Source organism: Sorghum bicolor, chromosome 4 (assembly GCF_000003195.3).
Source record: "Sorghum bicolor cultivar BTx623 chromosome 4, Sorghum_bicolor_NCBIv3, whole genome shotgun sequence".
Taxonomy (NCBI): domain Eukaryota; kingdom Viridiplantae; phylum Streptophyta; class Magnoliopsida; order Poales; family Poaceae; genus Sorghum; species Sorghum bicolor.
Genome location: NC_012873.2, coordinates 56,537,511 through 56,563,986, shown reverse-complemented (window position 1 = coordinate 56,563,986; position 26,476 = coordinate 56,537,511). Strand labels below are relative to the sequence as shown.

Genomic DNA, 26,476 nt, shown 5'->3' with positions numbered 1-26,476 from the left:
CTGTTGTTTGAATAAGCAATGCTTACTGTAGGTCTGCCTAGGTATTAGAACCTCAAGAAACATGGCAGTCGTTGCAGAAAATATAGTGAGCTTGGCACAGGGGGGGGGGGGGGGGGGGGGGGGGGGGGGGGGGCGGGCATTTCCAGATCAGATCAGAACCCTAGGTACAAATTCAACAAAACCCAGCTCACAGGAGCGCATCCAGACCAATATAATGAGTTAATCTTCATGGATCTCAGGATCTGGCTGGTTGATATTCATAACATATGTTTTGAGGCCAAAGACTACTTTATTGCAGCGTGGGTTGAGTGCATCCACCACATAAGTTCTACAGCACATTGCAACAAAAAACAGTTAGCGCTAAAGATATTTAACCTAAGAATGGTCAATCATCCTGCTCAACCTTCACACTCTGCAGCTTCGAATCAAACTCATCCTCATTGTCCTCAGCGTCCTCGTCCTCATCATCAGGCTCCCCGTCAGGTTCATTCTCATCTAGTGAGCCCAGGACATTTCCCTTGGTCAAATTCAGGTAACTGGTGGAACCTGTGATTAAAGTGAACATAATACAGACTTAGCAAATGAATTTACTGACCAAAGCAGGGTCACAGAGACAACCTTATAGTAGTAGGTCAACTACTAAAGCGCAGTCACCCAAAAAAATGTTGGGGAAGTGGGTAGCATCTATAAATCAGTTCATTTATAACAAAATAATGTCATGAACATAACATAATGAATAAGCAGTTATAATCTATAATCAGAAATGAGAACGCACAAGATAATTGGTTTTACATAACAAAAACTGATTAGGAACCACAGTAATCAAGACTCTGCTACTAGCTTACATCTTACAACCAACTTGATTTGATAACAAAAACACAAAGCAAACCAGATGTCATGTGAAAAGCTGCATCGATACAAGCAGCGTGTGTGTTTTCTAATACTCCTGAACTAACATTTTTACTGAAACTTGGAAGCATAAATTGTTGCACTAACATTTTTACTGGAAGTATATATTGTGACACACGGTTCATGATTAAATCCACAGATCAGGGCCTGTGGAAGAGATTTAAAGGTTACCATGTGGGAACAGCACACAGATCCTTTGAGTAGTGATGTATTTAACTGCTTATATCAATGAAACAAGAGGTTTATCTACCAATGAATGGCCAGAACATCCTCTCGACAAGTGATGCCCCCCCCCCTCCCCCCCCCCCCAAAAAAAAAAAAATCTTGTGTAATAAAGACTACCAGCGAGCAGTAGTAGGTCAACTACCAGCGAACAGTTACCCAAAAAGACTTGTTGAGAAAATAGGTATCATCTATAAATCAGACCAATTATAATGGAGCAATGACCTGAATATAACAGAATAAATAAGTGAAGTTCTAATCTATAATCAGATTGCAATGGTTTTACATAACAAAAACTGACTAAGGAACCAAGGATCAACAGCACTTATACCTTAAAACCAACTTGGTCAATCATCCTGCTCAACCTTCACGCTCTGTAGCTTCAAATCCAGCTCGTCCTCATTGTCCTCAGCATCCTCGTCCTCTTCCTCATCATCAGGCTCCCCGTCAGGTTCATTCTCATCTAGTGAGCCCAGAACATCCAGGGATTTCTTACCAGCCTTCAGAATTTCCTTCACCTCATCAATCCCTTCATCGGAGATGAAATTTCCATTGATGTTCAGTTGCACAAAAGCTGGTTTATCTGCGACTGCCCGCGCAAAGCACCGAGCTCCAACCCTCTGCAGCATGTTCGTGCTCACATCAAGTTCCTTGAGATCTGTGTGGCCATCTTCCAATGATTTTGCAATAATCACAGCACCGTCATCCTTCAGTTCATTTTCAGCCAAGGTCAGCTTCTTCAGTGATTGCATTGCTGTTAGGCATTCTGCCAAATCTAGGGCTGCTTTGGCATTTATTTCATTTCCTGCCATTTCAAGGACCTCCAACTGCGGTGCTGACTGTTTGAGGGCTTTGACAATTGATATTGTGCCCTCATTCTCAAGATTGAGATCACTGAGATAAAGTTCAACAAGATCATGAAGCTTTGAAAGGGTTTTGCTGAGAGCTAACCCTGCATCAACACCAAACAAGTTGTCCCTGAGATCAAGTTTCTTCAGACGAGTGCATGTCCCTAATGCCTCAGACAATGCGACTCCACCATCAGATCCTATCCTTGTTGCTGAGCACCTGAAACTCTCTACATTTGGAGAACGCTTAACCATCTCAGCGATATACATAGCACCTTCATCTCCAGTCATATTGTTGTGGAAGTGAAGAACCTTGAGCTTCTCAGTTGCAGGAATAAGCTCAGATAGAGCTTTTGCAGCTTCCTCTGATATACCATCATTCATCACATAGAGTTCTTCCAGGGATTCCTGTGATTTCAGGAGCTCACTGAATGCCCTGACACCCTTCTCACCCAAAGCATTGTCAGAGATGTTCAGATATCTCAGGACAGAACCCTCTAACGCTTTGGAGAATATGCGCATCACATCAAGTGCTTCATCCTCAGGCCTTCCTGCCACAAAATCTGAGATATCAACCTCTGTGAGCTGATTCTTAACTGCCTCAAGAATTGGCCCTGCAACATTAGCAGCACCAATACCAAAGCTCCTGTTGCTAAAGCAAATTCTTTTATACGAATTTCCTGGTTTGGTGAGTGGACTCAGCAGTTCCTTTGCTTCATCTGCCTCAATAAAAGCACGCTTGCCACCAGATATATCCAGTACAGTATCAGCAGGCACAAGAGGTGTATCAGCTACAGGTGTCTCCAGTTCTGCAGTAGTGCTTGGGCCTTTTTTCAGAACTTCCAACATCAGCTTGCTCGTTTCCTTTGCATATAGCTGGACAGCAGAACTCCCATCACCATCTGGCTCCCTTTTGAAATGCTCATCAGCCGAGGCAAAGCAAAGTTCTTCAATCCTTTTTGCATTCTCATGAGCCTCTTGCTTGCCCAAAAGACCATACTTGCGAGAGAAAATGGACTCTGTGGACAGATTCTTTGTCATCTTCTCAACAAGCATGAGCCGTGTGCTCTCACTTGGTGGCCACAACTTTATAGAGAATGTCCTGGGTTGGAAATCTTGTGTTGAATCCATGTGACAAGTTTGGACTTAACACAGCAACCTGTGATAGTATAACATGATTAACTAGCCTTGCTTTGATAACATAAGATATGGCAGTAGCAAAAAACACAATAATAAACCAACAATACGAACCAATTAAACTGAACCAAACGGACTAGCAGGGGTGAATGCAGTAAAGGACATAGGTGTGCAGCCGATAATTTTTTGCGAAAGGCCTTGCTTTGATAACATAAGATATGGCAGTAGCAAAAAACACAATAACAAACCAACAATACTAACCAATTAAACTGAACCAAACAGACTAGCAGGGGTGAATGCAGTAAAGGACATAGGTGTGCAGCCGATAATTTTTGCGAAAAAAAAAACGAAGTTAGCATAAAGACTACAGTATACACTTCTAATTTGATCAGATCCGGAGACATATAGCTCAAGTTAGGGTTTGAGTGCTCAGCTTCGCACAGCAGGAACGGAAGAGAAGGGCGGGTACCTGGCAGCGCTTGTCGGCGGCGAAGAGCCCGAAGAAGACCTGGCGAACGGACCGATGGGCACCTGGGCAGCGGCAGCGGTCGCCCAGTAGTCGCCGCGAGGGAGAGAGCGTGCCCTTGGGGAACCGTAGAAGAAAGGGCAGTGCTGTTTCGAATTAGATCCCGCGCGAGACGTGTGGGCGTGTGGCTGTGGCCGCCGCCGCTGGGGAGCGAAATGTATTGCTAGGGTTAGGTTTGGAGTATATACGTGGGCTAGTTGGGCCACTCGGGGATCGGGGTGTACGGGATGGGCTGGGTCACAGCTCACCGGACATAGAATATTAGAAGGAATTTCGCGCTAACTTCGAGACTCGAGAGTTTAGGGGCTGTTTAGATGCAGTTAAAAATCAAAGTGTTTCAGAGAAATGTACACTTTTTGGAAGAATAGATCTAAATAGAGTTCTGTAAATCATGGGCTGTAAAAATTTGGAATTTGGGACTCTTGAGTCCCAAAACTGTCCAAAAAGTGCCTAGGGATCCGAGTTGGACGGGTATACCCCCAGCAATCATGTGCATTTACTTCAATTAATGAACCAAATCAAGCATTAAATAAGGGCAAATCTGTCTTATGTGTTGTAGACCAAAAAGCTTTTGGAAGCATCTAAACACCTATTTGGATGTAAAGTTTACAGCCAAAACTTTTGGGATGTAAAAATTTGGGATCTAAACAGACCCTTAGCTAAAATTAATAGCTAAATTTTATTTTTTAGCTATTTTATAAAATATTTTTTTAAAAAAAAAATAATAAATTCACAACCACCATACTATTTTACAAAATTATATAACTAGCGTCAGCAGTTGGCTATATATGAACATCGAAAATTAAAGGATAGTTAACTTTTTTATTTTACAAAGCTAGATAATATAACTATTAGAGCCTATCTTTTACTATGCAAGTTATTTTTCATCACCTTTTTAGTTAATATATATGAAAATCCAGTAAATATATTATAAGCTTTTTAAATCACAATTTTTTAAAAGGCCCGAGAAAAATCCTAGAGATAAGTTGGGGCACTATAAACCCCAATAAAATAGTTCAAGACTATAAAATTATCTCTGGAATTTTCAAAACATATATTTATATTTAGAAAATGAGAAAATACCCAAAATATATTGAAAAATCCTCAAAACATTATAATCGATGTCTGCAGTGTTTTAAAAAAACTCTGGAAAAAAAAATGAGATGCAACAAGCATGAATGCACATTGATGTTAAATGCACTTGTGCTAGTTGTGTCTTGTTGCGTAACATTTTAAAAATGCGTTTAGACGACAGCTAGATATAGGTATTCAATATGTTTCAAATTATAAGTTGTTTAACTTTTTTTAAACCAAGTTTTACTACTCATCTTATTCAAAATTTTATGCAATATATTACTTTTTTGTCATGGCTTGGTTTATTAATAAAATTTCTTCAAAAATGATTTAATTTTGACTATGTTTGTATATTTTTTTAATAAGCTAAGTGGTCAAACTGAAAATAAAAAAAGTCAAACATCTTGTAATTTGGGATGGTGGAAATACATTACATCAAAGATTAATGTTTTTTCTCTTCATTTTGAGAGAACAATCTAGCGTGCTGTTTATCTGAATAAGATCAAACTCCAAAGTTTTCACGCCGTGCCAAGTTTTTATATGGGGGTGGTTTGCTGCCAAATAACATCAAACTCCAAAAATCCTAAGTTCATGACTAATACATGAATAGAGTTTCGGCGCCTACTGAACCTTGCACTTTGGCCGCACGCAGGATACAATTACGGGCTCCTACAAAGATTCCATCGCTGCTTAAAAATTTCTCTCTTGGAGTTAATAGAAAAGGTTTGGGAAGATCTATTTGCCAAGTTTTTCATGTATGCTTCGAGATGTCTCAGCCAAGAGGTTATCAGTGAAGCCCCTCATAGGTTGCTCTGGAAAATCTCTTGTCGCGCAGGTCAGGATGGTCCGAGGTCAGACGGCAAGCACGAAGTTTCATGCAACATGGCATCAAAGGTGAAGCATCTAGCATGGCATCCGGCAGAAAAACTTCATAGTTTGTGCCGCCAATAACAGCTTGCACATGTACCATACATAAGCACACTCCAGTAATGTGTACAGGGTGCAAACCACAGAATAGCATTCGTAACCAAATTAGAGCCAGAAAAGAAGATGTTTTTCCATGTTACAGTTACAGTGCATGTTATGAGCAGGCACGGCGGATACACCGGGTACTCCTTGTATTCTCAGGAATACCCAACTTTTTTATGCACTAAGTATATATAGGTATATTTATATATATGTATATCAAATGTATTAGCATTTCTATATTTAGAAAATAAAATTTCTCTCTCATTCTTTTTAATCTATTCTTGTATTCATTTTTCTACACAGATTCTATGTTAGCTCGATTACCGAAATTATTTTATTTTGTTGTTTCTGCAAATGAGAACCTAATTATTTATCTTCAGACCACATACTTATTAACTCATGCCACCAAATATTAGTACAAATCATATCTTGTTTCTAAACTCTTTTCCAAGATAAATCGAAATATGCACATAGCAGCATGTATAATAAAAGTATTTTTTCATGTGAGTGAACGAGGCATGAGTGAGAAACAATTCCATAATCCTCATTCCTAAATCTCTAACCCTACCCGACCAGGCATGACGTGGTGGCGGCACTGCTGGTTCCCAGTATCCTAAGTTCGTGGCAGCGCGGGACATGTAGCGCGGGCGCGGCCTCTATCTCTATGCTATGCCTACATGATGACTGACGAGGGCCACATCGGCTAGGTTAGAGGCAACAGCTAAGTGACGACTCACCAAACACTAACAAGGAATACCCAAGACTCAAATCCTGACTCTGCCACTGTGAGCAGGATATTGAACTGACTGTACATTTTTCAGGATCTTTAGCAGATCTAGTATAGGAAGGAAAAGATACTCTTGTAACCAGCAAAAGGATCGCCTCCTTGACTGTTCTTTCTGCTTCTCGATATTTCCTTGACATATTCCTGAATATCGAAGGGTTGACCTGCAGCTCTGACTTGCTCTATGCATTGAACAGCCTGGAGGCACGGAAGGGGACTGCTGATGCAGGATTTCCTTTTCTTCGATGGGCTGTCACATTGAGCTGCAAATTGGGGGGAGTTTTCAACTGGAGTTCCTGTTTTGAAAGGATTTTCACCTGGATTTCCTTTCTTTAAAGGATACTCAACTGGAGTACTAATAAGGATCTTGCTTTTCTCCAGTGGGCTATCCTTTCCACCCGCAAACACAAGAGAGCTTTTATCTGGAGTTGTCAGCATCTTGCTGTTCTCAGATGAGTTGACATGCCTAGCTGCAAATTGGAGAGAGTTTTCAGCTGAAGTGCTCACTACCTCGCTCTTCTCCAATGGGCTCTCCTTTCCACCCGCAGACACAAGAGAGCTTTTATCTGGAGTTGTCAGCATCTTGCTCTTCTCAGATGAGTTGACACCCCTAACTGCAAATTGGAGAGAGTTTTCAGCTGAAGTGCTCAGTACCTTGCTCTTCTCCAATGGGCTCTCCTTTCCACCTGCATTCCGAAGAGAGCTTTTGTCTGGTGTCGTGCTCAGCATCGTGCTCTTCTCAGATGGGCTATCCATTATTCCAAACAGCATGCGGCTCTTTTCTGAACTTCTACCCAGGATCCCGCGACACTTCTCAGCAGTATTGGTTAGAGAGACCCTAGGCTCAACAGGCTCAAAATCCAGTGTGGTGGCCTCATCCGCATGCAGACAGCCATGCTCTACTTCAAACTGGTCCCTTGATATCTTCATCTTCTTAAGTATAAGAGGTTCATAAGAGCTATCCATGGATTTCGATACCATCAGAGTGGGGAATTCTTTGGATTTCTTGCGTATGTGATCGAAAATTGTGTTGTCTGTGGCACTTTTGCATTCTGCCTGTTCTGGTCCAGGAGCTGATGCAGCTTGCATATGTAAGCAAGATAATGCACATTTCAGCTAGTAGCTAATAATAAATTTCCAGATTTCAATTTAAGGAGCACAAATGAAGCATAAAGTGCATATAACTGTATATTATTTGCAGCATTGTCTTACCTCCATACTCTTCTTCAGGCAGTAGATCAAAGTTTGGGACCTCCCTATAATCATGAAAATAGCATGTTACAAAATACTGACCAAGGTTCAGAAAACATGACTTGAGTCAATAGATTAAGTACAAAGTTTTTTTTTTGGAACAAAAATGGCAGGAGCTCTACCATTCAATTATGAGAGAGGAGTATTTAAAACAGGTTGATCCCAAAGACCAAAGGATCCAGTAATAAATCCCCCCAAGAAAACCATCTAGGGACCAAAACCATTCAGTATAAAGTTGTGGTGTATGCTGATCTGCCACATGGTGAAGGTTGGATAATCCCTAGTCTGATCAGTATTTCAGGTTATGCTGGTGGATGGCAATCAATTCATATATTATTAGCCAACCAAAAAAAAGATTAAGCACTCACAGTGAAGCCAAGTTGTTAAATTTTCTGGTTCCCAGTACATTATCAGCTTTCTCGAGAGCACTGACAGCAACACCATCATCTTCTATGACATAAACCTCTTTGGAAAGAGGGCTCTGTTCAGTGTAAGATTGAGATCGGCTTGTTCGAGTTGTCCTGGAGCTAACCAAACAAATCTCTGAAGGGAGATTGTATGCAGGTTCAAGCTTATCTATCACATGCTCTTTGGTCACGTACAAACCATCTTCCCTGCTTACTACATGCTTCTTGTGCACATCAAGACCAACTTCACCATAGCATTGAAAACAAAAACTATGTGAGCATATAAGTGATATGTGCATAAAACTTTTGAAGGAAAGTATTCTCTCTTTTTTTTTTGGAAAAAAAGCAGGAGGACTGTGTATCATTATATTATAAAAGGTTACAGACTCGCCAATGCTAAAAGAAAAACAACCTTAACCACAATCTCTATTGAGACTCAACATCAAAGGAAAGTATTCTCAGATGGTGATATTACCATATCCTTCAAATATTAGATCAACCTTCAGAGTGACCCGTGCATTCTGGGGGCATGGCACAAAAACTTTTACAGAATATGGGCTGCATTTTAAAAAATTGGCCAGTGAGCAATTCTGGAATAAGATATGCTGGTGAAGAAGAATGGATTAACATATCCTAGAATAACAAAAGTTGAAAAGTGACCTGTGGAATTCTCGAGTCCTGGAAGAAAGAACCAAAAGAACAACAAACAACCATCGACATCAGCAGATGAAAAATAGACTGTCAAAAGTATTAGATCAGTTAGAGAGGAGAGGCACTAACCTTATATTCTCATGAAAGAGGATCACATTGTCTTCCTCTGAGGCCACAACCTGAAAATTAATGTTATAACATTTAGTTGGTTTTAAAGCACCCAATGACCCAAAGCAAAGTTAAATAAGGTACCATGTCAGCGCAACTGCGTTTACTGGAAGGAACTGCCTGTGATAGACGAGTTAATGTTACAGTAATGGTCGTTTTCCCAAATCTGTTTCCAGTTTCTTCTATGTCTATGTCAATTTTGGGTGGTAATGATGACATTGATTCTTTGATATGATTCCCAAATTGATAATTGCGTCCTGTGGCCAGTTCTATCTTTCTTGCATCAGCAGTTGCCAAGGTCTCAAAGCTATGAATTCCAGCAGTCTTCAGAGCCTGAGGTGGCAAGTGACTCAAGAATTAATTATGCTGGCTGCAGATACAGCAGGGGCTACATAACAATAAACAACCACAAAATTAATAACCTTTGCTGTTACAATTCCAATCCCAGGCAGTTGTTTCAGCAGAAATGGACTGCTCTCCCAAAGCTTTTGATGTAGACTATTTGCAAGGATCATAGAATTTATGGCAGATCTGTAGTTCTTTTTGTATATAAAATATTCTCGCATGCATTTGGCAATCCTACATCCATTTGAGCATATTGAATTTGTTTCCTGCATGGGAGTCCACTTCAGTCAACATAGTAGGGGAGAAAATCAAGGGGTGTTTGCAACTAGACAAGCAAACAACCTGATTGAGGGATAAATCATGGATTAGGGGGTCTCCAGTTAAGCAGTCATTTGCTAGCAAGAATATTTTCTCTTCTCTTGTCTGAACACGCTTCTTCCTTTTTCCATTCTCCGTGACAATATGAAATAGGAGTCTACCATCTTTGTCAGCGTTTATGTCATTTAGAATCTTCTTATCCTTTCGGCGTAGTTGGATCCCTTGATACACCAAAAAAATAAAAATAAAATAAAATGCTTGACACTTAATAATCAATTCAAAATATGTACAGCTACCTACAAGTTATTTCTGCAGAGTGACAGATGACATGCAATAAATCTTCCATACTGCAACTGGCAGAAGCTTTCACGATAAGCTTCATTGTATCAAACTTCAGGTAGAATTTTGCCATCAGCCTCCCTGGTTCTGAGAATGAACAATTAGATCTTAAAGGAGTCCATTTGACAAACAATTAGATCTCAAAGGAGTCCTTTTGACAAACAATTAGATCTTAAAGGAGTTCTTTTGATAAACAGTCAGAGTCTTACTGTAAGTCTGCCAGGGTATTAGGGCCTCAAGAAACGTGGCAGTCATTGCAGAAAATATAGTGAGCTTGGCACAGATTCACAAATACAATGCATGATGCGATGCGTATGCGAAATTGATCCATGCACTGTTTAAATCTAGATGATACATACAGTAACACAATGCAGTTCCTGAAATAGGGGCAGGAAGGGGGGATCAGAACCCTAGGGATTTAGATATACAAATCCAGCTCACAGAATACTATTTATTGTTTGACAATCCTAAAATGTGGAACAGAGGTAGGGAGAGTGTATCCAGACCAATATAATGAGTTAGCCTTCATGGATCTCAGGATCTGGCTGGTTGATATTTTTAACATATGATTTTAGGCTACACTATGTCTAGATACATAATAAAAAAGCAATGTATCAAGAAAAGCCAAAACGTCTTATAATTTGGAATGGAGGAGAGTACACTGCAACCAAAAAAAAGTGTTTTATCCCTGCATATTGAGAGCTGGACCATATGACATCTTGCAATTGTGATTTCTGCATTTTCATTTTGGTAGAGAGAAGAAAACTTTACCTAGTGGTTGTAGAACGAAAGCTCCTTCATCTGTCAAAATCAGTCCATAGTCCACCAACTCATGAATCTTCTGGACACATATATCTGTATATTCGGTTGCTTAGGATCAAAGCATAAGGCATCATAACAGAACCATTATGCCAAAAGAAGGTACCTTGAATTTGCTTTTCAAGGAGATCTTGAGGAGTCCCCCTCTTAACTCCATAGTTCTCAGGATTCTAGCAATTTATTTCATCAAAGTTATTCCATGCATTAAATTTAAATGCTAAACAAGAGTATGCATACATACCTTCCTTATTCTGGTGTACAAATACGAGCACTTGATCCACTCAACTGCCAGAATGATGTCAGATACTGTCAGCTGAACGATTTCTGCATTTAGATGCTCCACTGCACATGGCAGCAACCTGGTGGTAGTTATGTAGTATATCTACTTGGTCAGAAGTACAAAATTATATGCAGTGCATATCACGGTCTTCTTTTAGGTGAAATATCACATGAGACACTAATTTCTGATTAGACATCAAGCACTTACTGAGACTCCACCATTTCACAACCATTTAGAAGGTTCTCATATAGATGAACCTAAACGGAAAACTTAAAACATGTTAGTTCAATAAGCCAGGAAATCTATCCTGTCAAATTATTGCACAACTGACAAAATTAATAAGAGTGGAAACAAATGATGATTACTGTCTCTTTTCTTGTCATGATTATAATTGTTCCAGTATCATCGAATGGTGCACGTCCAGCCCTCCCACACATCTGTGGATCACCCCAAACAGAAGCTTTCTCAAAAACAAGAGGATAGTCATATAATACATTTTATATTTTAAAATTGAAATCACTAAATGTGTTAAGTTGAACTGTTAAATTTGGTATTGTCATGTGGGGCCAACACTACGGGCGCCGCAGGCGAGCCTGAGACATCCGGAGAGCCGCAACCCGGGCTGCAGGCGCTAGTAACGCGCAGGAGGCAGGCAGGGCCGGGATTAGTGGCTAGTTTGGCATGGCCATAATATTAGGAGGGTTTATTTCCATAATTAGTTTATTTCATGGAAAAAAAAATAGCCCGCTATTTTTGCCGCTATATCCCGAAATAGCTTGAAAAAAAAATTTGCCGCTATTTGCGTTCATATACAATTTTGCCGCTATTTTACCGTTAAAGTGCGCTAATTATGGTTTATAAAACGCTAAACACCTTGACCTTAGCTCGCTATTTAAAACATTGGTATTTCCAAAAAGTTGTTGCTTAGTTTGTTGGTCGCCGGCCTATTTACCTTGTAACCAGGAACTGTTGGGATCAAGCAATTTGTTATCCAAAATCTCTCTCTCTCTTGTTCACCTAAGCCTACGGCGGAGAGGAAAACCTCGCCGGAGAAGATGGATCGCGACTACGAACTACGTAGTAGTCGGGGTCGTGTTATCCTAGGGTTTGAGACCCTTGACAACCTGGTATCACGTTCCTCTCGATCCTCTACTCCACCTGCCGCTGCCCCGTCCACCTCCATAAACCCTAGTCCACCGCCCACCACCACCCCTTCCGCCGCTGCGCCACCATCCCCTACTACTGCTACATCGCGTGTCTCCACCATGGGCGACAACAGCGACCTGAAGCCCACCCTAGACGCGCTGGCCAAGGCCCTAGCCGCCCTGCAAGCCTCATCTGAGGCCACCGCCAAGGTGCTTGAGGCCAACACCCAGGCCCTAGCGGCCCTCACTGCAGATCGGTCCTCCACGTCTACCAGCAAGGAGCCCGCGGGAGAACACCATCAAGACAGACCGTCTAAGCACTGGTGCCCGGAGTTTCCGCGGTACAACGGCAATCGGATCCGCTCGTCTTCATTAACAAGTGTGAATCCTTCTTCATCCAGCAGCGCGTCATGGCGGCGGAGCGTACGTGGATGGCCTCCTACAATCTCCAGGACGGTGCACAGCTGTGGTACGTGCACGTCCAAGAGACCGAAGAGACACCGACATGGGAGCGCTTCAAGGAGCTCCTAAATTTGCGTTACGGGCCGCCGCTCCAATCGGTCCCCCTCTTCGAGCTCTCGTCGTGCCGTCGCACGGGGACCGTGGAGGACTACCAGGATCGGTTTCAAGCTCTGCTGCCGCGCGCCAGTCGTCTCGATGAGGACCAGCGGGTGCAACTCTTTACGGGGGGTCTCCTACCGCCGCTCAGCCTCCAAGTGCAACAACAGAACCCACCGGATCTCGCGACCGCCATGAGCCTCGCCTGGCAGTTCGAGCCAGCTGCACGGGGCGTCCTACCCGTGCCGGGACCGCGGCCGCATCAACCCCAGGCACCGGCAATCAAGGCAGCACCGGCCGTCACGTCCGTCGAGGGGCGGCCTGTGCGCCGGCTCAACCAAGCTGAGGAAGATGAACGCCGCCGTCTGGGTCTCTGCTTCAACTGCGACGAAAAATATAGTCGCGACCACAACAAGGGCAAACGCCTCTTCCTCTTGGACTGCGAGGAGGACGATGACGACAGTGAGGACGCAGCAGCTGCAGGAGAGGAGTCAGGGGATACGGAGTCCCCTGTCTTCTCCCTCCACGCCGTCGCGGGCGTACCCGTCGCCGACATGATCCAGATCACCATGTCCGTCGGCGCTGCCTCCCTCCTCGCCCTACTCGACAGCGGATCCACGCACAGCTTCATCAGCGAGGACGCGGCCCGGTGTACGGGGCTGCCCATTGAGGACCGGCCGCGCATGACGGCGACGGTAGCCAACGGCGAATGGGTGGCCTGCCCGGGCGTCATCCGGCACGCGCCGTTCTCCATCGACGCCACCTCTTTCGCCACCGATCTCTTTGTGATGCCTCTTGCAGGATATGATCTCGTGTTGGGCACCAGGTGGCTGGGCACGCTAGGGCCGATCGTGTGGGACTTTGCCACCCGGTCCATCTCCTTCCAGCAGCAGGGGTGCACCGTCTGCTGGTCGGGGGCGCCATCACAAGCCACTCTCCGCCTACGGACCGTCGTTGCGGCTAGTGGGACGCTCCTAGACGAGCTCCTGGCCGCCTATGGGGACATCTTCGCCGAGCCCACGGGACTGCCACCTTAGCGAACCCGCGACCCCTCCATTGTCCTCAAGCCCGGCTCCGCCCTCGTCGCCGTTCGGCCGTACCGGTACCCAGCGGCCCACAAGGATGAGCTGGAACGCCAGTGCGCGGCCATGATCGCACAGGGCGTCATCCGACGCAGCGACTCGCCCTTCTCGTCAAGAAGGCTGATGGCTCGTGGCGATTTTGCATCGACTACCGCGCCCTCAACTCCCTCACTGTCAAGGACGCGTTTCCCATCCCCGTGGTCGATGAACTCCTTGACGAACTCCACGGCGCGCGCTTCTTCACCAAGTTGGATTTGCGCTCCGGGTATCACCAGGTGCGGATGCGCCCCGATGATATTCACAAGACGGCGTTCCGGACCCATGATGGCCTCTACGAATTTTTGGTGATGTCGTTCGGGCTGTGCAACGCCCCGGCCACGTTCCAGGCGCTGATGAATGACATATTGCGCACCTACCTCCGTCGGTTCGTCCTTGTCTTTTTTGACGACATCTTGATCTACAGCACTTCATAGGCGGACCATCTTCGCCACCTCCGCGTCGTCTTCGCCCTGCTCCGCCAGCACGCTTGTTCATGAAGCGGTCCAAGTGCTCCTTCGGCGTCGACTCCGTCGCATACCTCGGCCACATCATTTCGGCGTCAGGCGTCGCTATGGATCCTGCCAAGGTCCATGCCATCCACGATTGGCCGCGCCCACGCTCCGCACGCACGGTGCGCGGCTTCCTCGGGCTGGCCGGCTACTACAGGAAGTTTGTCCACAACTATGGCGCCATCGCAGCTCCCCTCACGACTCTCCTCAAAAAGGAGGGATTCGCGTGGAACACGGACGCCGAGACAACCTTCGGCGCTCTCAAGGCCGCTGTGACGTCAGCACCGGTCTTGGCCTTGCCGGACTTCTCCAAATCCTTCATCATCGAGTGCGACGCCTCCACGTGTGGCTTCGGGGCGGTCCTGCTCCAGGAGGGACACCCCATTGCCTATTTCAGCAGGCCGGTGGCGCCCTGGCACCGCTCCCTCGCCGCCTACGAGCGGGAGCTCATCGGCTTAGTGCTCGCAGTGTGGCACTAGAGGCCGTATTTGTGGGGCCGGTGCTTCCACGTGAAGACGGACCACTACAGTCTCAAGTTCCTGCTCGATCAGCGCCTCGCCACCATTCCGCAGCACCACTGGATCGGGAAGCTACTCGGCTTCGACTTCTCCGTCGAATACAAGTTGGGGGCGTCCAACACCGTGGCCGACGCGCTGTCCTGCCGCGACTACGACGAGGACAGCACAGGCGGTCTCCGTGCGGTTTCGGCGCCGCGCTTCGTCTTCATCGACCGGCTGCGCCACGCTCAAGCTCTCAACCCCGCCTTGGTGGCGATCCACGACGAGGTCCGCGCAGGGTCCCGCGCCGTGCCCTGGACCGTGGCCGACGGCATGGTGCTCTACGAGGGGCGCATCTACATACCCCCCTCGTCACGTTTGTTGCAGGAGAGCATCGCGTTGGTGCACGACGACGACCATGAGGGCGTCCAGCGTACCCTACACCGCCTTCGCCGTGACTTTCATTTTCCCAATATGCGTCGTTTTGTGCAGGACTTCGTACGCGCATGCATCACTTGTCAACGGTACAAGTTGGAGCACCTCAACCCGGTAGGCCTCTTGATGCCGCTGCCCATTCCGACGGTCGTGTGGGCGGATATCGGCCTCGACTTCATTGAAGCGCTACCCCGGGTCAACGGCAAGTCGGTGATCCTCTCTGTCATCGACCGTTTCAGCAAGTACTGCCACTTCATCGCCCGCGCCCACCCGTACACCGCCGAGACCGTGGCCTAGGCGTTCTTCACCGACATTGTTCGTCTCCACGGCGTGTCACAGTCCATGATGTCCAATCGTGACACGGTGTTCACGTCGACGTTCTAGCGGAAACTCATGCGTCTCATCGTGACCAAGCAGTGCATGTCCTCAGTGTTCCACCCGCAGACCAATGGGCAGACGGAGGCCGCCAACTGCGTCATCGTCATGTACCTCCGCTACTTCACCGGCGATCGTCCTCGACAATGGCTTCGCTGGCTGTCGTGGGCTGAGTACATCTACAACACCGCCTACCAGTCTTCGCTCCGCGAGACACCGTTCCGTGTGGTGTATGGGTGTGACCCGCCATCCATCCGCTCGTATGAGCCTAGTGAGACGCACGTCGTGGCGATCGCTCGCGACATGGAGGAACGCGAGGCCTTCCTCGCCGATGTCCGTCACCGGCTCGAACAGGCGCAGGCTGTACAACGCCGGCACTACGACAAGCGCCACCATCAGGTCTCATATGCAGTGGGTGACTGGGCGTTCCTTCGTATGCGCCAACGCCCCCCGTCCTCCCTGTCCCCGTCTACGTCAGGCAAACTCAAGGCTCGCTACCTGGGACCGTATCAGGTGGTGCAACTCGTCAATGAGGCCGCCGTGCGTCTTGAGCTGCCCCAACAAGCTCGCATTCACAACGTGTTTCATGTGAGCACTCTCAAGAAGTTCGTTGGCACGCCTCCGGTTGTTCCTCCCCCACTGCCCGACATCCACCATGGCGTGGTGGTCCCTGAGCCAGAACAGGTCCAGCAGGCTCGGCTGGCGCGAGGTGTCCATCAGGTTTTGGTTCACTGGTGCGGTGAACCGGCGTCTTCGGCTATCTGGGAGGACCTCGATGACTTTCGTGACAAGTATCCGGCGTTTCAGCTCGAGGACGAGCTGGATCTCGAGGGGGGAGAGATGTCATGTGGGGCCAACACTACGGGCGCCGCAGGCGAGCTCGAGACATCCATAGAGCCGCGACCCAGGCTGCTGGCGCTAGTAACGCGCAGGAGGCAGGGCCGGGATTAGTGGCTAGTTTGGCATGGCCATAATATTAGGAGGGTTTATTTCCATAATTAGTTTATTTCCAAAAAGTTGTTGCTTAGTTTGTTGGCCACCGGCCTATTTACCTTGTAACCAGGACCTGTTGGGATCAAGCAATTTGTTATCCAAAATCTCTCTCTCGCTCGTTCACCTAAGCCTACGGCGGAGGGGAAAACATCGCCGGAGAAGACGGATCGCGACTACGAACTACGTAGTCAGGGTCGTGCTATCCTAGGGTTTGAGACCCTTGACAGGTATACATTTAAATATAAATTTGTATATATTTTAGAGAAATGCCATAGGAGAGGACCCTACTATTGTTTATGTGTAATCTATAACAACAGAGTACAAAGAAAATAACTACAGTACAAGCATAGGCAGAGGCACTAGCAAACTAAACTACGGAGTCCAGTCAATTAAATAGAAATCTAAAAGCCTTGTTGAACCCTATGCAAATGTAGGGTAAGTGAAACCCTTTATTCCCAGGAATAAGAGATATAAATCTTGAAGTATTTCAGCATAACCTATATATAAATATATAAGATAAGGTAAGATATACAGCACTCCTGCTTTCTTAAACAAAAGTGACAATGATATATTCCAGAACCATCTTTTGCTAAAGGGCACACAACTGTGTAAGTTATAACTTTAAACAAATTCAGTAGTTTGTATGTCTCAAATTATCAAATCTGACCTATTAGTTCAGAAAGAAGTAAAAGAAATTAAGCAATTAACATACAACAATAAAGCTAGATGTTAACCATACAAAATCACAGTAAGATGAGAAGCAAGATGGGATATCTATTCCTGCATATCAAAGATAATAATTTTATAGGATTTTTTTAGGCGAAGAGTTTCCTAGGACATATAGACTTAGTAGTACACCTGAAGCACCATGGACCTCTCATATTCAACATATAGGCCCTTCTCCTTGTTGCTGCATAATAGAATCTATGTCAAAAACTAGAAGTTCAATTTAATTGATGCGTTTTAAAAAAAAAAATTAATTGATGCCATATCTAAAAATGATTCTCACAAAAACTGCGTTGACTTTATCACAACTGTATGTGCAGGTAAGTTGATGCCATGTGCCAAAGTATTCGTTGTGCATAGAACTTGAAGATCACCCTTGAGGAAAAGCCCCTCAACAAGGCCTCGGTCTTTTAAGCAAAGACCACCATTATGAAAACCAACTGAAAATGGAACCGGATTGCATCAGTTAAGCGATCAATTAAAGTTTTTAGGCTAAGTGTATCAACTAACATGGGCACCTAAAAAGACATTACTAAAAAAATGGAGGTTGCAAAGTAAAGGAAGGTATTTATGGGTGCCCAGGGAACAAGATTCCAAATAACCTCCATGTACAATGCAAGCCTGCAGTTGCTTGTCACTACAGGTTAGGGAAGCCTCCTTTAGATGTTCATACTGCTGCATTGATTTCATAAATGGATTTGAATAGCCAAGCGATGCTCCAGTTTGTGAAAGGCACTGCGCTGCTTCTTGTGCACCTTTTCTTGTAGAACAGAAAATAAGTGCAGACTTCCCTCTTGAATGTTGCATCAGTATATCTGTAATCAATATTTCATTTATATTTCTAATACTGATTTTGAAACTGTAATTTACATGATGTGCAATGCTATTGAGTGATGTGGGGATTTTACTTACCATAAATAAAACTTTGCAACCTCTACAAGTTGAAACAAACAAAAAGAATTAAGTAGTTAGCTTTATATAAAGTACAACTATTTGACACGATATGATACAACTCAGGGAAATGCAGTTCTGACTTAAAACCTCCTTGCCAATTTTTATTCTAACTGTGAAGAAGGAATATTTTGGATAGTAAAGATGCATACCCTCTCAAAAAGGAAGTCGTTTTTAGCTGGAGCGTAACCTAAATAGCACACAAAGAAAAAGAAACGAATTAGCGGCACACAAATGGCTGACAAAGTGGAAGCTGAAAGATCATTAGGAAGATGCTAGCAATTTGTACCATGTGTATATTTGTTCATAAATTTTACCTATAGTAGCAAGAAAAACACAGGTTTATCTAGAAAAAGGAAAATTGTGGTTATTTTGTACAAGAGGTGTTTTACATAAGTAAATCATTATTGATAAAAACTGAAACACTTTAATGACTTGGTGTTGATCCTTCAAGCAACATATGATAGGAGAGCATTTACTGCCAGATTAGCAGAAAAAGTTTGCTGCAGCATAACTAAGTTGGAGCAGCTTTAAGGGTTGGCAATGTATTGCATCAGTGTTTGTTACAGACATGAGCCCTTGACAATTGACATATGGTCAGTTTGATTCTAATATATAATAAGTCTCAATCATACCAAAGACCTTGGTTGTCAACTTCACTGGCCTCATTTCTTCTCCAAATCTGCAAAAGGTGGATACCACAAATAAGGTAAATTTATTGGGAGTACTCCACAAAGTCCTCAAAATAAATTGTGTTAGTCACCTTTTGATTCCTTCTGGGGGTGCTAGGAGCCACTGTGCTGAAATTTTGTAATATTAATAGAAACATAACTTTCTTTGCTGGAGCATGCTATGGCAATGTGGTATGTTGAGAATTTACTGTGTAGAGTTACAAACCTATGTCCTCAATATTAGGGATAGTAGCAGAAACAGCTATGAATCGAACATTAGCCAGAGGAAAAGATTTCATGTTGTCATTTCGCGAAAGCATTTTTATCCTACTCACAACTGCTTCCAATGCAGCTCCACGTGGATCATTGAGAAGGTGAACTTCATCAATAAGGACGAGAGCAATGTCAGAGAAGAAACCCAATCTACCACCTTTTATACCATGTCGACTCATAGAATCAAATTTCTGCATGTGTTACAATTCCAGTGAGAAAGCAAGATATTGGTTAGCAGGCTATCATCTTAACTTTCTACAGATGAAAGTAAGTAGTGACATGGACCTCAGGAGTGGTGAGGATTAAATCAGCATCATGTATGGCTTTATTGTTGTAAAATTCACTGTCACCAGTCATCTCCAAGCAATTGATCCCCAATGGGCCCAACTTCATGTTCCAGTCCCGCAGCTTTTCCTGCACCAATGCCTTGGAGGGTGCAATGTAGATCTGCCATATAAATCCAGTGAACCACACGATAACAATAAAATACCCGAATACTAAACTCCCAGTTTTTTTAGGAATGGCATCCAGAATCGGCACATACTGTTTTCAGAGTTCCTTTATTCAAATTGAACCTCCAATCTGGTGAAAGGAACCTTGAGAGGAGCCTCAGAATGCAGAGTTCAAAGAGTACGGTCTTCCCGCTCCCCGTGGGTGCCGAGATAACCATGTTCACATCCGAGAAGAAGCACACATGAAAACACTCGCTCTGCAAGGAATTGAAGTATCTGCAGAGAAACCAAAACATTATTACTTTACTAATAAATCGCACCTCTACACCACAGCATCTCAATATTACTTCACATATCCCATAATCCCAAATTTCATCAACCTAGCATTATAATCCCATGCAAAACGCGAGACTACTACTCAATTCGAACCATCTACATGAGGGTGCTGCAGTCACGCAACTGAACGAAGACAATAATGCAGAAACACGGCGTATTAAGAACAAAATTCGAACGTGTAGCTTGATAATCAGCGCACGGGTCGCACCGGAACCTGAACACGGAGCGGAATGGCGGGGGCAGGTCGGAGACACAGCGGAGCGCGTACGGATCGGCGAGAGAACCCATCCTCGGTCGGGATGACCTGAACGCAAGCGGGTGTCACTTGAGATCGATGCCGCACAGAGTCCGCCTCCTGCAGAATCCGACCGATCGCGGTGAGCAATCGACTATCCGAGTGAATGAGTGACCAGTGGTGAAATCAAAATCCCTAGCGAAAAAATCCAAGCGATCGGTGGCGAGGAATCCATCGCGAGGAGTATCGTCGAACACCTTGCGCGCGCGACGTCGCTTCGAGCCGAGTCGGCGGGATGCCGAACCGAATTGCAGAGCGAGGTTGGAGTGTAGTGTAGGAGACGAGTACGTGGGGGAGCGGGAACTTACTCGGTGGTGGAATCGGACCGGAGGAGACCGCGGCGAGAGGCGGGAGAGGCTGTTGACGAGATGGCGGAGAGAAGAGAGGATCAGAGAAGCGTCTGCTAGCTTGGAGAAGGGCTTGGGCGCAGCGGGAGGAGCGTAGCGCGCGGGTGTTTGTGGTGTTGTGGACTTGTGGGGTGGAAGAGAAGAAGAGATTCAAATTGTGCCGTGGATTTTGCAGGCGGGGCGGGGGCTCGTTGTTTGGCACGGCTTCCCGGACTCCACTACTCGTGTCCGTGTCCGTGTCCGTGTCCGTGCCAAAAGGTCAGGTCTGGCCGTCCGGCCGTCCATGAAGGCAGGGTCGTAGGGAGAAGTAGGAGAACAGAGGAAAGCACACTGACACCGTGACAACTGAGGCCACGACTGCAAATGGTCTTTTTAGTAAGAACAAACAAAACAAATGCACCGAGCATATATGACACAAATCGATCAATCTTAGCCAATTACTAATTCTGTTTATAACATATAGTAACACATCAGGGAAACACTGTCGCTTAATTGGATTAAGGCACGAATGGCAAACTGAGCTGCCATCATCCAGCAGCACATGACTAGCGTGCTAGGTACGTGACACATCACACATGTACGTACATCTCGTGGCCAGCTGATCAAGCTATACGCTCCACTCTACAGGCCCTCCCGGTCCACGGCGAGGATGGTGCTGAGATTCATTGGGTGCATGTAGTCCGTGTCGCCGTGCATGATCTGGGAGACGATGATGCGGTTGGCCCTCTCCGTGGGGTGGAACGCGTCCCAGAACGCGAACACGTCCCGGTTGGCGCACACGTTCGACGCCGGCGTGCACAGCCCGATCCCGTTGTACGGGCCCTGCCCGCAGCACGCCACCTGCACGTTCGTGAACCCTGCAACACGAGTTCCAATTGTCACCGATCGACCCCGCTTGTTTTATTCCCAATGCAAATGACCGTAGTCACCGTGTCTGATCTCACCGAAGTCCTGCGGGTTTGCGATGTAGTCGAAGTTCATGCGGTAGGTGTTGGCGGTGACGAAGACGTCGGCGCCGATGTCGCGGTTGAGGCCGCGCACCATGTCCACCATCTGCGGGTTGAAGAGGTTGACGGCGCGCGTCAGCTCCACCGCGCACTCGCCGTTCTGGCTGTGCATCGCCAGCTCCGCCGGGACGCACCCCAGCGGCCCCGTCCCCGTCACGATCACGCGCCGCGCGCCCAGCTCGTACAGCCTCTGCACAAACGCATGCGTTGCACGCAGCATATATACCAGGTCAGTAGTCACACACATGTTGCGGCGACGACCCTGCCAGGAGCGAATCCTTTGACGACCATGTGCTAGTTGTTGGTGGACATTCAAGTGATGAGTCATCGAGTTTGCTGGTGGTAGTTGCTAGAGTGTGGATAACCGACGAGATGAACTTAATTTACCGAGAGGATCTTCCTGTACTCGGAGATGATGAAGCGGACGTAGTCCGGGAGCGCGTACTGGCGCGACCGCACGGACATGGGGACCAGGTAGTAGTTGTTGACGAAGTCGTTGCCGCCCAGCGTGATGAGCACCAGGGCCTGGTTCACGAGCTGCGTCGCCTGCGGCTCGCCGATGAGGGCTCTCAGCTTCTGCTGGTACTGCCGGAAGTACTGCAGCTGGTCGCCGATCCTGATGATGTTCACCTGCTCGCGCACCGCGAATGCATGGCAGGACGTCAGAATTCGGAGCTCGACAAATGTGTGCGGTGTGAGTGTGAGTGACAGGGCATGCAGTGAAACGATGAGTAGTAGTAGCTAAGCATGCATCCTCCCCGTACAAACTGTATTCCTGTGTCGTTGAGGATCCCGACGCCGGCAGACGCGAAGTTGGCGCCGACGAGCAGCTTCTCCCCTCGGAGCTCGGGGCTCAGGTACGGCAGCAAAGGTTCCGCCCCGAGGTGCTCGCCTGAAAGCGAAAGTGTCAGTTGCAGTAACACAACAGCACGTCCGTCTGCATGCGCGTACGTATGCGACACATATCATTCTCTGAAGGATGCATACTGATGATATCGGGGATGTTGAGCCCGTTGGAGAACCGCCCCGTCGCTTGGTGCGTGGGGGAGTCGATGCCGTAGGGCGGCGCGTCGGCGCGCGCCGTGGTCAGCAGGTAGTTGTTGTTGCCGTTGTCGACGAGGGAGTCGCCGAAGACGAAGAAGGCCCGCGCCGCGGACGCCGCCGGGGCAGCCGCCGCCAGCAGGCAGAGGAGCAGGGAGACGACGAGCGGAGGCATGAGAGCAGCAGCATCCATCGCGGAAGTCTCGTCGGAGTAGAGAGGTGGTGACTGGTGAGTGGTGAGCCAGCCGTGGCCGTGTGCAGTGTGCTTTATAGAGGCCAGCCGGCTGGCGATGATCGCCATCTTTGCATGCATTGCACCAAAGCTGACGAGGAGGAAGGCCACTAGGCCAGCAGTGGGCACCCCCTAGCAAATGCACACATGCGAGGTGGTTGTGTGGTTGCCACTTTTAGTACCCCCGGCAGCCTTGGATCATGTGCCCCAACAGCTAGCCCAGCAGGACTGTCAGCCTGTGGTTGCAGCACAGGTCGCAGAAGCCTTTTGTCCACAACCAATCGGAATGGGCTGCACGGCCGGAGTGGGCTTCGAATTTGGATGATGAGTAGTTAATTGCAATTCCTAACACTGTACCACCGAAAATCTGATTTGCTCGTCGTTAGTGTGTTGTTAAACATTGGGGAAGAGACATTTTTTCAGTTATTTAAGAAGGATCTATAATGCTAAAACAATCTAGTACAGTACTACAGCTGAACTTATTCATTCAGTGATTATGGGCCCATTTAGTTATTACTCAAATGTACAACTTGTAGTACCGGAAATAGGGAATTGCTGTAAAAAAAAGTTTATGAAATACTAAGAGAAGAGAAATTGCCAGATACTCCATGCCCTTGTTGCATAATGCTATGAAAGTATTTCACTATTTACCAGTGTTCTTTTCAGTAATCACTGAACCGAATGAACTGATCATAAAGGTTCAGCATGAGACCATGAATCTTTCCTCTCTAATTTTTTCATCTCTAACCAATTCGTGAATCCAACGATTCACAGACAGGCAGGCAGAATTAAAGTTGCGAGACTGCATCTGTCAGAGACGTTCCTACCATCTCACCGTCTCGCTGAAATCAATGTGCACTACTGCTCATACAAGTAGACCGAGTTTGGTTCGACTATTCAATTTTGCTGAACAAGGGTGATTCAGCAGACACCTAACATCAAGAACTTACCAGAAAGATACACCGTGCTCAGTACTTTACACCCCGCTTTTCATTCATCACGCTGCCAGGGCCAAGCCATGAGCAAAGTATAACTAACACGCCATGTGAAATCCATAAATCGGTGGGGTAGAATGTTAAAGATGAATTAACCACCACCACGCCACGCCACTCCACTCCACCCTCATGACGCTTTGAAAATCCACTGTGGTGCCACAGTTGCCTGTACTACTCGATCCCCTTCACAATTCAACAGCTGCCAGTTCATGCTCCTTTACTGAACCTTCTCTGAACCGTGTACAGTGTACGTGGAGTGTTAGTTTGTACTGCTGTAGTTTTTGAAAAGCGATTGTCGGCCGGTGAAATTGAGCTGGGAATTGGAGTGAGAGTAACGAGTAGCGAAGGACGACTGGTGGTTCCACGCAAGAACAACGATCTGCATTCATTGGAACAGTACAGTACAGTCCTGAGTTACTGATCGTCCTGTACCTTGCAATAAAAACTGCCAATACTGGGCGAGCACCGGCCTCACGCTGGGACCTGTGGCTGTGGGGTGGGGATCCAGTTTTTGGTTTTCACCTTCGGGTGGCTGTGACTGGTGAAACCGAGGACTGATCTGATCTGATTAGATCAGATGTCACCCGGATAGAATTCTGTGCTACAGTCTTTACAGGCACTATGACAGTGCAGGAAACTCCGATTGTACTCTGGCGGTTTTACCTGTGTGTCTGTTCACCTACAGTGGCATTCCTTGTTCGTTTCTTCCTTGCATCGCACCGGCAGATCGCCATTGGTCAGTCACACTAGTGGCATCTAAATTACTCTGATTCCTTGTTTGTTTCAGATCTGGTCTCATGAACAGCCTTTCCCCGGCTACGTGTGCTGTACTACTCCGCATGCTTGGTCCATGGTGATTTTAATCGAGTGGACACGAGAGAAACTACACTGTGGCCGTATTTAGATGACTTCAAAATTCTAAAAGTTTACAAGATTTCTCATCGCATCGAATCTTGCGGCATATATATGGAGCATTAAATATAGATAAAAAAATAACTAATTGCATAATTTGTCTGTAATTCGTGAAACGAATCTTTTGAGTCTAGTTAGGCTATAGTTGGATAATATTTGTCAAATACAAATAAAAGTGCTACAATGTCTAAATCTAAAATAATTTTGGATCTAATCAGGCCCTGAGTTCCTCTTCCTTCCAGGCCTGAAAGTTACTGCCATATCAGCATGGCCGTTCCAAAAGCGGTCCTGATCCCGCTTCAGGAAGCCTGAGGAACGACGCATCGAAGGCGTCGTAAAGCTTTCCAATCCAAGCAACGAGTTATGCCGGAGTAAGTGGCGTCGTCCTGCGATTCATTGCTGCTGACATCGACGACTGGCAGTGCACTGGAGTCTGGAGGAAAGGGCCGCGGTACAGAGATCCGGAGCTGGCAGTCTGGCACGGCATCAGCCATCAGAGGATGATGATTTGCTGCAAGCTGGTGCGAGTGGGAGTTTTTACTCGTACCAAGTGCGAGTGTACCGTGCGTCGGTGCGTTAGCGCCTAGCTAAGGCTCTGCGTAGCCGGCGCAGCGCCAGCCGAACACCCGGCTGTCAATATAACAGGTTAATTAACAGGTAAATTCGGGAGAATTTCAGAGATATTAGTCATACACTTATGCAAATTCGTGGGATGACGGCATTGAGTCATTGACGATGTAGCGAAGTCTGCTTCCCTTGCGGTGAAGTCGGCGTCGGCTTCAGGCAAGCGGCGACGACTTACCAACTGAACATCTGAATTCTCTGTTTGACTAAACTTTTAAAATCTTTGTTCGACTGAATATCCCGTGCTATTCTGAAGCGCAACCGCATTCCTGTATCCTAAATTCCTAACAGAGTAACAGTGGGGGAAGATTGGCAGGATGTGTGTACGCTTTAGGATTGCTGGACTAGGCCTCGCTACTGTTGGGCCAGGCTATGTGACAGGTTAGTCTAAGTCTGCAGCATGCCTGATGCCAGCATGGTTTGAGCACTTGAGGGAGATTTTCATTCTGGTCAGATTCTTGAGGAATATCATTCCTCTTGCTATGACATTATATTGGGTAGAGATTCATTGGGCTGAGAAGTGGTTCCAGTTTGATTACAAGGAGAAAACAGTAAAGATCCAAGGCTTGCAATCTGAAGCTATTCTGGACCTTCTGTTACAGCCCACCAGTTGAATGCGATGGAAAGACATGACTCTATATTGTACTGTGTCTAACTGAATGCTAACTCCCTCCGTCAAATTCTTGTTTGACCGTTTAATTTATTTAATTTTTTATACAAACAGTAAAATGAATAAATCATTATTAAAGTATTTTTTATTGACAAAATAAGTCATAATAAAATAAATAATATTTATATAAAAATTTTGAATAAGAAAAACGGTCAAATAAGAAGTTCAAAAGTTAAAAACGACATTTTTAATGTGACTCAGGTGAGGAAGTATCTCTGAAGATACACCGTGCCTGTGCCCACGGACCGTAGTTACAAAACGTAA

The 26,476-nt window shown here is 46.1% G+C and overlaps 3 protein-coding genes across 6 annotated transcripts; all 3 read right to left on the bottom strand.

Moving 5' to 3' along the window:
- Positions 178-3,806, bottom strand: LOC8072471 (RAN GTPase-activating protein 2). 2 transcript variants are annotated; one of them, XR_002452551.1, is made up of 4 exons: positions 3,586-3,806; positions 1,463-3,138; positions 619-684; positions 178-546 (listed from the first exon to the last, which is right to left on the bottom strand). XR_002452551.1 is itself a non-coding variant. In XM_021460022.1 (3 exons), exon 2 carries the CDS (start codon positions 3,108-3,110, stop codon positions 1,479-1,481), a length of 1,632 nt encoding a protein of 543 aa, XP_021315697.1. In that variant the 5' UTR covers positions 3,111-3,138; positions 3,586-3,806; the 3' UTR covers positions 178-546; positions 1,463-1,478. The 2 variants fall into 2 exon arrangements, 1 of the variants encoding a protein (XP_021315697.1); XM_021460022.1 differs by lacking the exon at positions 619-684.
- On the bottom strand, positions 6,085-20,944 carry LOC8072470 (ATP-dependent DNA helicase MER3 homolog). 3 transcript variants are annotated; one of them, XM_021458175.1, is made up of 27 exons: positions 20,693-20,944; positions 20,298-20,444; positions 19,846-20,029; positions 19,587-19,748; positions 19,255-19,492; positions 19,121-19,157; positions 18,993-19,039; positions 18,510-18,547; positions 18,319-18,340; positions 18,009-18,221; positions 17,690-17,846; positions 17,539-17,590; positions 11,413-11,484; positions 11,255-11,304; positions 11,009-11,126; positions 10,874-10,937; positions 10,720-10,803; positions 9,910-10,035; positions 9,634-9,830; positions 9,369-9,557; positions 9,031-9,279; positions 8,908-8,957; positions 8,788-8,805; positions 8,603-8,685; positions 8,089-8,371; positions 7,682-7,725; positions 6,085-7,542 (listed from the first exon to the last, which is right to left on the bottom strand). In XM_021458175.1, the coding sequence occupies exons 2-27, from the start codon at positions 20,375-20,377 to the stop codon at positions 6,521-6,523; spliced, it is 3,879 nt and encodes a 1,292-aa protein (XP_021313850.1). In that variant the 5' UTR covers positions 20,378-20,444; positions 20,693-20,944; the 3' UTR covers positions 6,085-6,520. The 3 variants fall into 3 exon arrangements, with proteins under 3 accessions (XP_021313850.1, XP_021313849.1, XP_021313848.1); XM_021458174.1 differs by having other exon boundaries at positions 6,085-7,551; positions 20,304-20,444; XM_021458173.1 differs by having other exon boundaries at positions 6,085-7,551; positions 20,693-20,943.
- Positions 21,140-23,095, bottom strand: LOC110434523 (GDSL esterase/lipase LTL1-like). Its single transcript, XM_021458679.1, has 5 exons — positions 22,726-23,095; positions 22,503-22,630; positions 22,126-22,368; positions 21,676-21,928; positions 21,140-21,588 (listed from the first exon to the last, which is right to left on the bottom strand). Exons 1-5 carry the CDS (start codon positions 23,090-23,092, stop codon positions 21,353-21,355), a joined length of 1,227 nt encoding a protein of 408 aa, XP_021314354.1. The 5' UTR covers positions 23,093-23,095; the 3' UTR covers positions 21,140-21,352.

Bases quoted from the DNA above. Each gene is read 5' to 3' on its own strand.
- LOC8072471 (XM_021460022.1), bottom strand. From the start codon at position 3,110: ATGGATTCAACACAAGATTTCCAACCCAGGACATTCTCTATAAAGTTG.
- LOC8072470 (XM_021458173.1), bottom strand. From the start codon at position 20,377: ATGGGTTCTCTCGCCGATCCGTACGCGCTCCGCTGTGTCTCCGACCTG. The intron at 20,030-20,297 runs GTGCGACCCGTG...GTTTCTCTGCAG, and splicing joins CGCTCCGTGTTCAGGTTCCG to ATACTTCAATTCCTTGCAGA. The intron at 10,036-10,719 runs GTAAAGTTTTCT...GTTCATTCTCAG, and splicing joins TTTCGTTCTACAACCACTAG to AACCAGGGAGGCTGATGGCA.
- LOC110434523 (XM_021458679.1), bottom strand. From the start codon at position 23,092: ATGCATGCAAAGATGGCGATCATCGCCAGCCGGCTGGCCTCTATAAAG. The intron at 22,631-22,725 runs GTATGCATCCTT...TTTCGCTTTCAG, and splicing joins CAACATCCCCGATATCATCA to GCGAGCACCTCGGGGCGGAA. The intron at 22,369-22,502 runs GTACGGGGAGGA...GTGCGCGAGCAG, and splicing joins ACGACACAGGAATACAGTTT to GTGAACATCATCAGGATCGG.